Consider the following 12,150-nt stretch of genomic DNA (forward strand, 5'->3'; position numbering starts at 1 on the left):
GTTCTCTGAAGCTGGGCCACCCCTTGGATTCTCTCACAAGCATTTATTTGGTCTGTTGGGAAGCAGATGGTCACACCCTGCACCTACTCTGCTTTGTCGCGGGAGCCGGGCCAGCCAGGCCCTTGCCCTGGAACCAAACCTTAGGGACGGAGATCAGGGGCAGAGGGACAGAGGTGGACCTGCAGGGCGGGGGATGGAGTTTAGGGATCAATGAGAGCCTGACTATGCCCGGATGTGAAGGCCCTCTTACTTTTCAAGGCACTGCCCCCCAGTGCAGGCCTCCACTCCTCTCCGTAGGCCGGGGCTCCCTTGACCCCCCAGAGGTGACTGTGTGACGCTGGGAAAGCCGAGGGAGAGGCGTGGCCTGGCCGGGAGGACGAGGGCTTACTCTTTACCCTGAGGCCTCAGGCTGGGCACACCGCGCTCCGCTAAGCCGACCGCTTCCTCTGGTTGGGAGCCTTCTCACCCCTCCGTGTCCTTGCCCTAGCCACGCCCCCGGTGCTGGGGTTCCATCAAGCGCCGCCTCTCTGGGTGCGACCCCGCAGGTTCGCAGAGGTCCTGACCTGGCGACCACGCTCGGAGTCCGCCCCTTGCGCGGAAGCGCAGCTTGGCCTGGTCCCTGAGTGGCCCACCTGCTTCGGGCCCCACCCTGGCTCCGCCCCCTGGGCAAGGCTGCAGCGCCAGCTCGGCTCTCCGTTAGCTTTCTGGTACCCCGACATTCTGCGGCCAGCTGGCGTCTTCCCCGAAGGCACAGTCCATCGGAGTCTGCTGCCGGGGCCTGCTGCTGCTCCCAAGGGACGCGCTAGCTTTTGCAGCGAGCCCCACTGATAACCCGCAGGCCTCTGCCTTCACCCTCCTGCAGCAGTGCGAAGCCCAGAGCTTAGACGCCGTCGGACTCCCGCCCCTTGCAGAATGCTATCTGTGCGCATGCGCACTTGAGAAGGCCGGCCAAGGCCTCGCAAGAGCACTGCTTTACTGCGCCTGCGTCGGGCCAAGCAGGAAGTACGTCCAGCTCCCCCACTTCGGGCTGTGGCCTAGCTTTTGTTTAGGCCTTCCTGGGCTGCAGATGTATTTTTTCGGTCCTCGCAGAACAGGATGTCAAAGCATAGGCCTTTACCTGGAATCTCCCCTTCCCCAGAAGCTGCAAACTTTCCCCTGACCACCTGAGAGATGAAATTCAAAACTCTTAGTCCAGTGTCCTTGATCTTTTATAGCTTGGCGCCATCAAACCTTTCCAACATTGTCTCTTTGACCCTCCTCACTTCCCAACGCTCGTAGCCGCTCTGTAAAGACTCACCCTGCTCTGTTGAGCTAAGACCCAAAGCTGATACAGCCTCTGTGACGCCCTTCCTGAAACTACTCCATCCCCATAGCCAATGGACCCTACTGGCCTCTCCCTATGCTGGGACACCACCCACATTAACTGCCTGCTTTCGTGCCTGGGCATTTCATTCCAAGGGCATCCTCAGACTGCAAGCTTCTAGATGGCAGGGTAACTATTCATCCAGCTCTGTGTCACTTATGTCCAGCCTGACCAGCAAAGAGTGTGCTGTTTGCTGAAAGAAGGGAAATCTCCGGCCAGCTTGGCAATGAATTTATTAGTTCAGAGTAGAAAGAGCAAGAGTCCAACTGCTTTGATTCTTCAGTAAAAACCGAGCCTCTTGATTGGAGAGCTGCCAGCCTGCCCTCCCCCCTACTCTCCAAACAACTAGCCCTACTATTAAGGCACTTGAGAAAAGGGGGAACAGAGAAGTCTCAGACCGAACCTCCCTGGATCCTGGAAAGGGCCGGTGTTGTCCCACCAGTTCCCTTCAGCCACAGTTGAGCAAGGGAAGAGCTGGCAGAGACCTCTGCAGGGCCAGGGGGCCAGGCCCTCAAATGCTGGTGTTAGTTCAGGGACAATGCCAGCACCACAGAGGGGCTGGTAAGGGGCGTTATTTTGGCACAAGGTGAGAATGAATCCATGATTTGAGGAAGACACTTGGTGATAAGGCTTTGTGGCCTCAAAGGCCATAGCCCCAGCCTGTCCCTCTCTCTAGGAGAGTATTAGAAGCTGGAGGGTAGGGATGGGAGCCCCCAGAATTCCCTATAAAGAGAAGGGAGCTGAACATCAGGATAGGGGAAGAGTTTGAGTCCTCCCTGCTCCCCCCTTTCCAGAGAAGTTAATGCTTCTGCTTAAGCACCTCCAAAAAGAGAGAGAGATAGACAGTGCCAATAAAAGAATAAAATGCACCCCCCCCCGGAAGACATTACCCAAAGAAGTTGGTGGCAGTTGGAGCACCCCCACCCCCCCCAGAATCCATAAGTGCTTGCTTTGGGAGGGCTTCGATCCCCTGCAACCCCGTGCTCTGGGTGGGGTCAGTGTCTCCCACTTAGGAGCTGATCTGACTCAGAAGGGCTGAGAAGTCCATGTCTGCAATGGAGGAGAAGTCTTCATCCCCTGAGAGGAGGCCGTTGGGGAGCCCAGAGGCCCCCAGGGGAGCAGGAGCTGGGTCAGGGGGCCTCTGGGACCCTGTCACCAGGCGCGTTATTGCCTCAGGGTACTCCATCAGCATGGGCTCGGCTGTGTGGGGGGCCACAGATACACCCTGGTTCAGCAGCTGCTGAAACTCAGAGTTGTCGACAGATGCCAGGTCTGTGAACACGGCGGGGTCAGTGCTGTTGCCCAGCAGGGCCCCCAGGTCTTCGTCGGCGTCAAACTGCAGGTGCAGCAGGGCCTCTGACAGTGTCCCTTCCCCGGCCTGGGTGGTCTTGGGGGCGGGGGGGACCACAGCCTGAGCAAGGCCTGGGGCTAAGATCGGGGCAGGGGCTGGGGCCGGGGCCTGGGCGAGGATTGGGGCAGGGGCTGGGGCCAAGGCAGAGGTCTGGTTTGGGATCTGCCCCGAAGGAAAGACCATGGGGGAGAACTCCTCGAAGTTGATGGTGCTGAGGGACGGCGTAAAGGGATAGGGCTGGGGAGCTGGGAGAGAGAGACAGAGAGTCAGGGGTCAGAGAAAGCTTCAGACACCCACCCTGTTGTCTGTGCTCCAGCCCGTCGGTAGGACTCAGGATCAGCCCCTCCCCAGGAGGTCCCTGCGAGCACCCTCACTCCCTTTTACTCCATCTGACCTGTGCAGTTCTAGCATCACCTCCTTCCAGCCCCCAAAGCTCTCCCAGCCTTTTAGAGGAGGGGATGCTGTCAGAGACCAGCTGGTAAAACTTCACTTTACAGCTGAAAACTAAGCCCCAAGAGACCACGAGCCCAAGGAGCATCCAGTGTCGTGGCCTGAAGCAGGGCACTTCGTTACTCTTTTTTGAGCTACATACGAGCACGTACATTCTGCTGTGTTAGAGGAGACTTCGATTCCCTAACTCAACTGAAAGCTGAGGGCAAAGACTGCATTTTAAAATAGTCTCCCAAGGCATCCAATACAGGGTTTAGCTGACACAGTGGTTCTCAGACCGCAGTGCTCATTGGTGCATTAGCTGGTTCCGGGGCCACGCTTCCGAAGCCTCTGCGCAGGTCAGTAACGGGCCCGGGAATGCACATCTTCACCACTCCCCTAACGGCTCTGATGTAGGTAACTAGGCCTCAAGCCCTGAGAAACATGAGCCCAATAGAGAGCAGGCTTCAGACACCTGCTTGTGAAGCTGACTGCTTGTCCCACCCCAGGTCCCCAAACCACAGGCCAAACAGATTTGAGCCTGTAGTTCCGGTGGGGCAACAGGAAATCCTTACCTGGCTTGGGGACGGAAGGTGTGCTTCGGGAAGGCACAGCAATGCGCCGGGGTGGAGGTCGGGGGTCGGTGGGTCCTGTGGGGCAAGGCTGGGTCAGTCCCTCGCTCCCAGCTCCTAGCCCCCTCCTAGTCTCCCTCCCCCATCCACCACCTTCTCTCTAATGCTCTTCACTGCCCCTCTCACCATTGAAAGGACTCTTTTTCATGATGCTCTTGAAGGTCTCATACGTCCTTTTGCGTTTCTCCTCAATTCGGTGTCGATCATCTAGAAAAGTAATGGGGAGAAATGGGCCTCGCTCTTTTCGGCTGGATCCCCAGAACTTTCAAAGGACGCACAGGAGGAAGATGATGAGAAAAGCTTTCCGTAAGACCCTTTCTCCAAACCCTCCCCACCAATGAGAAGGACTGCATGACAGTGTGAGACGCAACAATTCTCACACTGCTTTCTGAATCCCACAGCTTTCTGAGAAGGCTTCTGGTAGCTGAATGCAGCCCCCCAAAAGCCACCTGGATGCCTCCAAGTAAAGCGGCCATGCTCTGCGGCAGGCAGGAGCCCTTGTGGGACCCTGTCTCCAGCTTATTCTCTTACCTGCACTGCCCACGTCCCAGCTCACCCCCAGCCTGGACCCAGGCCTGGCCATGATCTTTGCGCTCTGGGGCAGCTGAGGCACGATGGGCTTGCTGGAGACCGACAGAGACCTGTACTCTTACCTCTGACGGTTGGCTAGTTCAGTGTGGAGCTTCCAGGACTGCCTTTCTAAGTACTGTGGCACGTGGATAACTCCAGAGTACTCAACACCATGAGTCCAAAGCCAACCGCATCGTCTCACCTCTGCACACACCTGCCTCCTCCTCCTCCAGTGTCCCCTCACCACCCATCTGCCCTGTCACCAACACCAGAAACCTTGAAATCGTCCGTAATGTCTTCCTTTCTCTCACTCCCCACCATCCACTAACTTGACACACATTCACCAAGCCGTCACCACGCGCAGCCTCTGTTCTCACCACCGGGGATATGGCTGTAAGCAGATAAGGCTCCTGCTCCCCCAAAAGCTGACATCTTAGTGACAAGGGGGGCAGGGACACAACCATATACAAGTGACAGGAACTCTGAGGAAAAGACACGGGTGATGTAACAGAACCGGAAGTGAGGTTGGACAGTTGAGCCTAGAGGTGGCCAGGGAAGCACTGGTGTGAGCCCATCGTGCTGAGATCTGGGGCCAAGCGTTCCAAGCCGAGGCAACAGCCGGAGCACAGGTCCTAGGGAGGACCCAAGGAGGACAGCGGTGGAGGGGACAGTGGCCATTCGCTCCTCAAGGTTCACAGCACATCTCCTGGACCACTGCAGCATCTTCCCTGCAATGGCCTCCCTGCCTTGAGTGTCTCCCTCTCTGATCCTCTACACACTCCTGCCAGAGTGAGCTTCCAGATCCAAGGCGCCCCTTCCTTCGGTGGCTCCCCACTGCCTTTAGGGCAAAATAATGCCTTGAGTCTGATACTCAAGGCCCTCTGGCCAGCGCCTGCTCGTTGCCCACTGGCACTCTCACGGGGCTGCCCCCAAATGGAGCGGTTGCCCTCCAACACCCCTGCGCCTCCAGGTGCCTGTCCGCCTGCCTAGAGAATGCATTTCTGGGTCTTTCTCTACCTTAAATGCTCCCACTCCATGCGGCCATCTCCACTCTGCAGACGCCTCCCTCCGTCTCACACGGAACACATCTCCGTCCTCTCTGTATTCACAATCCCTGGCACGGGCCCTGACACCAAGTGGGCACTCGGTAATTATTTGTGGAACAAACCAATGGCTGTTTCAGGGGTTGCTTTCCAAACTCTATTAGACTGCTCCGAGGGCAAAAAGCTCCCTCAGGCTAGATGACGGGCTTTGGACTGAAGATCATTCTGGCTGTTCCTAATGTGGTCAGGTGCCCGAAAGCCTTGATCAAATCATGACGATGTGGTCGTGACAAAAGACACCACGGCGTGGCAACAGAACCCTAGAGCCAGAGAGCCTGGGTTTAAATACTAGCTCTGTGACTATGGATGTGACCTCGGGCAAGTTAGACACTATCTTCTAAAATCAGGTAATTCACTGATATGCTTGGAATAGGACCAAACACGTAATGAGGACTGAGTAAGTCCTGGGTGTCCTTACTACTAACTGAGCCAAGCAAGAGAATCTGATTACTGCATAAATCCCTGCCCCGACTCCAGTGTGCGACCCTCACCCACAGCCAGACGTCTAGCCCTGGCCTCACTTTCGCTGGTGGGAGTCCGACAGCCCTGCTGCTTCCCTCCCCAGCTGTGTACCTGTGTCTGGCAAGTACTGGAATTCCATGGGCTCGCTGAGCTCCCGATCTGAAGGCCGCCGCAGCTGCATGGAGACACGCACGGGGGCCTGCAGGCTGGGGTCCGCGTAGGGAGGTGTCCGGAACACAATGGCCACTTGTCGGTGGACGTCAGCTTGAGAAAAGGAGCCTCGGGCCTCCCAGCCCGGTCCCGTGAAATACACTTCGATGTCCTCTGCAGGAGATGGGGCAGCCATATGGGTCACCGTGCTCACCTCACGCGGCTCGCTGCCCCACAACTGCTGAGACATGCTTCCTGAGATACATCGCTCTCTGCCCCCCAGGTGTTGCGGGGAGTTTTAAAGCCAGTCCCCTGACGCTCACCATCTCCGCTCAGCCTTGCCCCTCCCCTCCTGTTCCAGAGTCCAGCCCTCTTCCTGGTGTGTACCTTTCTGCACCTTGTCACACAGCAGGAAGATCTCATCCCCCCCGAGGCAGCTCCCAGAGTTCCGGTTCACTCGGCAGATCTTGAGCTCGGCGGTGTTGGGGGCACCTGAGGGTGTGGGGATAAGGAAGGAAACCCAGAACCATCAGCGGTCTCCAGGGCTGGCCCACAGGAAAGGCAACATCCCTGTCCATCCCAGAGTCAAGGCGGTCCAGAGCTTGCTGACCACACCTCTGCAGCCAAGGTTCGACCGATCCCATCGCTCCTTACCCCCAACTTATTTAGCAACTGTTCACGTACCAGCACCTGTTATGTACCCAGCACCGTTCTAGGCACGGAGAACACGACAAAACCCAAACACCTCTGACCTCATGGAGCTGACGGTCCGGGGGAACCAATCTGATTACACCTCCTCTCTGTCCACCACACCCAAGCAACCTTCAAGGCCCAGTTTGCTTGGCAACAAACCTTTCCCTCCTGACCTCCACTTCATCCTGGTTTCCTATCCTTAGGGCTCCAGAGCCCTTTTATTTTCATTCATCCTGGCTGGTTACTTAATTAAAGACGGCAATTGATCAACATTGGCCCAATTCATCTGTGAACTTCCTGTGAGCTTTCATCATTGAATTACTACTCTGTACCATCATCTCGTTCCTGGGAGTTCATTTCCTGGAGTCGTTAGTACAGTTCTGGGCACACCATCCTCTCATCACATATTCAAAGTGTCTGTCTTCCATCTGATTCCCTGCCAGCCTGGAAGCTACACCAAGGGCAGCTCAGGGTCTTCCTTGCCTCGTCCCCCCAGCCAGCACAGAGCCGGACATAGACGAGATGACAAATACACCAGATGCTTGAATGAAGCCAGAGCTCCTCTCGCAGGTCATTCCCAGACAATCCCCTTCCTCCTCCCAGGCTCGTCCCTCTCCCCTTCCCATGGCTCCTTGGCCACTTACGGTTGTCAAAGATGGGATGAGAGAGGACAGGTGACAAGCGGAGGGGCCTGCCTGCCGGGTCCCGCACTGTCACCTGGAAGCACAGCCGCACCGCATTCAGGTCGTAGTCCCCACGCTGTTCTTCGATGGGAACTGTCACAAAAACAGATGGTCAGGAGATCAGGAGGCATGGCAGGGAATGAGGGGGGCAGGGGGCTCTGGGCCGGGAGGATTGCTTGAGGGTATGTCAAACGTGGGAGTCCTAAAGGAGGAGAGAGAGAAGGTTCTAGACCCATCACTGACCTGTGTGACCCACCTGTGACCCTGGATGTCATGTCCCCTCCCTGGCTCCCACTTTCCCCAACAGTAAAATGGGAGTGTGTACTGAATGGGCAGCAAAATCCCATCTGTACTATGAGTCTTGGCCAATGAGGGAGAGACTCAAGGAAGGTGGCTTCGGAAGGGTGACAGAGGGTAGAGGTGCTTCAACCAGGTCCCAGCCTTTGCTCCCTCACCCCTCACCTTGGAAGGGATTGTTGTTGGTCTGGATGCGTTGACTGATGGCCTGCTCCAGGTCCCGCTTCTTTACACACTGGATCCCCAGGTTCTGGAAGCTGAGTCCCCCCACAGGAATGAGTCCCATTGTCTCTGCCTGGTCTACCCCTCCCTCCCCTACCCATTCACCAGCTCACCACTGTGCTTCACCCCCTCGAATGGCTTCCTACTGTGCTGCAAAGAAACCCACTCCTTACCTTGGCTGACAAGCACCTGTGCCCTGCGGCCTGGTCCTAGCTGCAGTCCCTGCCCTCTACCCCCTGGCCCTAGCCATAGTCCCTGCCCTCTACCCTCTGGCCCTAGCCGCAGTCCCTGCCCTCTACCCCATGGCCCTAGCCACAGTCCCTGCTGGCCCCCTATCCTCAGCCACAATGGCTTCTTTCTTGTTCTCCAAACATACTAAACTCACTCCCCACTTCAAGGCCTTTGCATTTGTTCACTCTGCTTGGAATGTTTTTTCTATGCTTCTCTGCTCTTTCTCACTACTCAAGCCTTAACTGAGAGGCCTTTCCTGACTTCCCGGCTCTCCGACCTCCCCTCCACCGGTCGGCTACTCTTCTAGCCTAAAACTGTTTTTATTTTCATCAATGAAGTTACTTCGGGGGTTCAGAGGTGATTAGGGATCCATCCCTATCCCACGGAGTTCATATCTACTTGACAGTGGAGATGCACAAACAGGTAAGTTCAAGGCAAAAAGAATCTGCTTGCAGAGCTAGGAGTGAGGAATTCTGCCCCACGTCCAGAACGGAGTCACACTGTGACAGCTACACAACTGCCCCGCCTCTTGTTCCCCTACCTCAGCCCCCATACCCTGCTGGTGAGGACCTCACCTGTGGATGCAACGGTCGGGGCAGAGCTCAGCCTCATAGAAGCCATCCCGGCAGTCTTTCCCCACAAGCTCATGGGGGTGAGGCCGGTGAGGGGGGTCCTTGGTAACCAGGGAGATGCGAACTGTCCCTGGCCCAGTGTAGCCATTGATCTGTTCAAAGTACAGGGAACATCTAGAGACTGAGGAATTCCAGTCCCAATTCCCAGACGCTGACTGCACCCGGGCCTGGAGGCGAGCCTGCTGGGGTTCCACAGCTCCTTCCCGCAAACCCACTCTGGGCCCCCCACCCCACCACTAACAGCCATGCTCACCTTGATGGTGGGGTGGGTCTTGGTGGTATCCGTGCTCCTCTCGCCCGGGATACTGCCCGCTGAGCGGCCCTCGCACTTGTAGCGGAAGCGCATGCCCCGCTGCTTGGGCTGCTCGATGATCTCCACATAGGGGCCAGAGGCCTGGGCGGGCTCTGCGGGGGCACAGGCACCACCCCAATCAGGCGGCCGCCCTCCTTGCCCCAGCCCCGGGGAGCTCCCCCCGTCACTGAGAAAGGCCGGTCCACTTACCAGACGGGAAGATGAGGGGAAACAGGTCTGAAAGGGGAGGGAGACAAGGGTCAGCACAAGCCCGCTCCCCCCCCTTACCAGGGAGGGCCCGCCGCCCTCCGAAGGGCACGGAGTCAGGGCCTGCCCCCTGGAGCCTGCGGGGAAACGGAGAAGGGGCGAGAAGGCAGAAACACCTGCTTCCTGAGGGAAAACTGGGTACAGCGCCCTCTCCTTACTGAGGGAGACGGAGTCTGGGCCTGTTCTACTTCCAGAAGGAAAACTGAGGGAGGGCATTCCCCGCACCTCATCCTGAGAGGAAACTGAGTCAGATACATTCTCCCCTAACAAGGAAACTAAGTCAGAACTGCCCCCATGGCCCCGGGGTGAAACTGAGTCAAAGCTCACCGCCCCGCCCCCCCCGGAGAATACTGAGTCAAGACCCCGCCACCCAAAGGGGAAACTGAGTCAGACCCTTCAAAGCCCGCCCCGCCCCGCGCCACCATCCGGCCGGCCGCTCCCTGCGCAGCGCCCATCGGCGCAGAAAGGGGCGGAAGGCGGCGCGGGGGCTCCCGTCGCCGTCCCCGCGGCCCCGACGCGGCCACCCCGCGGGGTCAGAGGGCGCCCTCACCGTCCATGGCCGGGGTCCCGGGGGCGGGGCCGGGGTCGCAGCTGGGCCCGCAGCGCGCGCTACAGCCAAGCCATTCGCCAGAGGCGGAAATGCGCCGCGCGCGCCCGCCGCCGCGTCACTGCCGGGAATCCGGCTGCGCCTGCGCGCTGCGCTGCGCCGCCGCCGCCGCCACTGCCGCCGTCGCCACAGCCGCCGCCGCCGCGGCCGCCGTCACCCGCGCGGGGCCAAGTGCGCGCCCCGCCGAGGACTAGAGGCCGCGCGCGCCGCCGCTGCCGGAGGCCAACAAGTGCGCGCCGTTCCGGGGACTAAGAAGCTGCTCGTTCCGACGCCGCTCCCGGGGCTGGTGGAGCTGCTGGGCTCCCTCCCTTGGTCTGGGCCCCGCCTGGAGGGCGGGCCCGGCGATTACTCACAATGTTTTTAGGGGATTTCGGGGGCCCCCTCCCGCTGATCGGAGGAGTTTGGTGATGTCACCCAGGCCCGGTCTGGAGCCCAGCCAGGGCTGCTGGCTGTGGCCGCCTGCCCTGCGCAGGGAAAGGCCCGGGCCTGCTTCGCCCGCAAAGGCCAGGTGGCTGAACTCTACAGGGTTTCCTAATCGCTAAAGGTGTTTCTTGGTGGTTGTCGCGGCAGAAGCACTTTTTAATTAGTCTTCCACCCCAGTCTAACGCAGCGGGGGCGGAAGGGAACGACCGGACCTCTCCACCTGGCAGTGCTTGGTCCGTGGGCTTCGCGGAGCCTGCTACACGCAAGGGGGACCGAGGCCGCGCCGCGTCCTCTCTGGCTAGCTAGGGGGGCCCGAGGGCTCGTAGGTTTAAGATGCATATGCGTTTACGGTTCATCCATACTGCGGGTCCTGGGGGCTGATGGATGGGCAGCGGCAAATCCCCAGAGCCTCGTCTCTGCAGCTAGATGTCAGTGTCTTAGAGGGTCCCGGATCCCTGGGGCAGCCTAAACGGGCAGGGTCATTTCCCCCTCTCCCCTACCCATCTCCCCAGGGGCTACTGCTAGGGTCCAACCTGTTGGCCAGAGCATTTCCACTAATTACCTATGAAGTGACCTCTTGGTCCGTTTGCGGGGTGAGGGAAGAGGCTCGAGTACCGCCCCCCCCGGCTTTTTGCTCATCCCCAAAGGAAGATGCCCCACGGCAGGAGGCAGATTCTTCCCCAAATGGAGAAAGACCGAATTCATTCTAAATTAGGGAATCCTGTGGGAATTGGAAAAGATTGGAAATTCTGACTTGCTTTCCCAGGCTCTGAAAAAAACAGGAAGAGAAAAGTGAAAACAGTTAACCACCCCTCCCACTCATTTCAGTTTCTCCTTTGGCTGGCCCGGATTTGAAGAGTCAGCTCACTTTTTTTTTTGAGGAGGCCGACTTGAGGTTGACAGAATGGATTAATTACAATCTTTGGTTAATGACACACAAATATTGATCCTTGCACGATCCTCTTTTTAAAATTCACATATATATACAACTTAACACATTGAATTGCAGTGTGTCCATTGCAAAACTTAAGGGGCGACGTAGAATACCACCAGGAGGTGTGTCCACCCACGTGCTCCTCACCTGTTCATCCCCTCCTTACACGGGTGTCCCATGCACCATCACCCAGTATTCTCTATTATTCCCTTGACATGTTTTAAAAGAAAAAAAAAGTGAATTCACATATACATGCCTACACAATATGTTGTTTGGTTTTGATGAGTTCTGAACTTCTATGAAGAGAGTCTCATATTACCCGTCCTTTGTTATTTGCTTTTATTACTCAACATATTACTAAGATTCATCTGTTCCATAGTTCATTCACTTTTTACTACTGTATACTATTCTGTTGTATAAATATACCATGGTTTGTTTGTTTATTCATCCTGAGGATGGCCACTTGGGCTTCTGGGTGTGGGTTTTTTTGTTTTGTTTTGCTATTATAAACGGTGTTATTAAGAATATTCCTGTATATGTGCCGTTATACATGTACGCAGGGCTTTTTTGGGTATATACCCAAAAGTGATGTATTAGGGTATAGAATTTCCCTTTATCAGTTTTCTAACTAATGCCTTGCTCTCTAGTATCCTCCAAAGTTGATCAATAGGCATTTTTAATTTTTTTTTAAAGATTTTATTTATTTGACAGAGAGAGAGAGTACAAGCAGGGGGAATGGCTGGCAGAGGGAGAAGGAGAAGCAGGCTCTCCACTGAGCAAGGAGCCCAATGCAGGACTCTAACCCAGGA

The 12,150-nt window shown here is 56.9% G+C and overlaps 1 protein-coding gene across 1 annotated transcript; it reads right to left on the minus strand.

The window, feature by feature from the left end:
- Positions 1 to 1,579: 1,579 nt before the first annotated feature.
- RELA (RELA proto-oncogene, NF-kB subunit) lies at positions 1,580 to 10,052 on the minus strand. Its single transcript, XM_040639411.1, has 11 exons — positions 9,928 to 10,052; positions 9,321 to 9,347; positions 9,072 to 9,223; positions 8,762 to 8,910; positions 7,899 to 7,990; positions 7,398 to 7,529; positions 6,448 to 6,552; positions 6,022 to 6,234; positions 3,902 to 3,982; positions 3,719 to 3,793; positions 1,580 to 2,959 (listed from the first exon to the last, which is right to left on the minus strand). The coding sequence occupies exons 1-11, from the start codon at positions 9,932 to 9,934 to the stop codon at positions 2,373 to 2,375; spliced, it is 1,620 nt and encodes a 539-aa protein (XP_040495345.1). The 5' UTR covers positions 9,935 to 10,052; the 3' UTR covers positions 1,580 to 2,372.
- Between the last annotated feature and the right edge of the window lie 2,098 nt (positions 10,053 to 12,150).

This window comes from Ursus maritimus, unplaced genomic scaffold (assembly GCF_017311325.1).
Source record: "Ursus maritimus isolate PB19 unplaced genomic scaffold, ASM1731132v1 scaffold_23, whole genome shotgun sequence".
Taxonomy (NCBI): domain Eukaryota; kingdom Metazoa; phylum Chordata; class Mammalia; order Carnivora; family Ursidae; genus Ursus; species Ursus maritimus.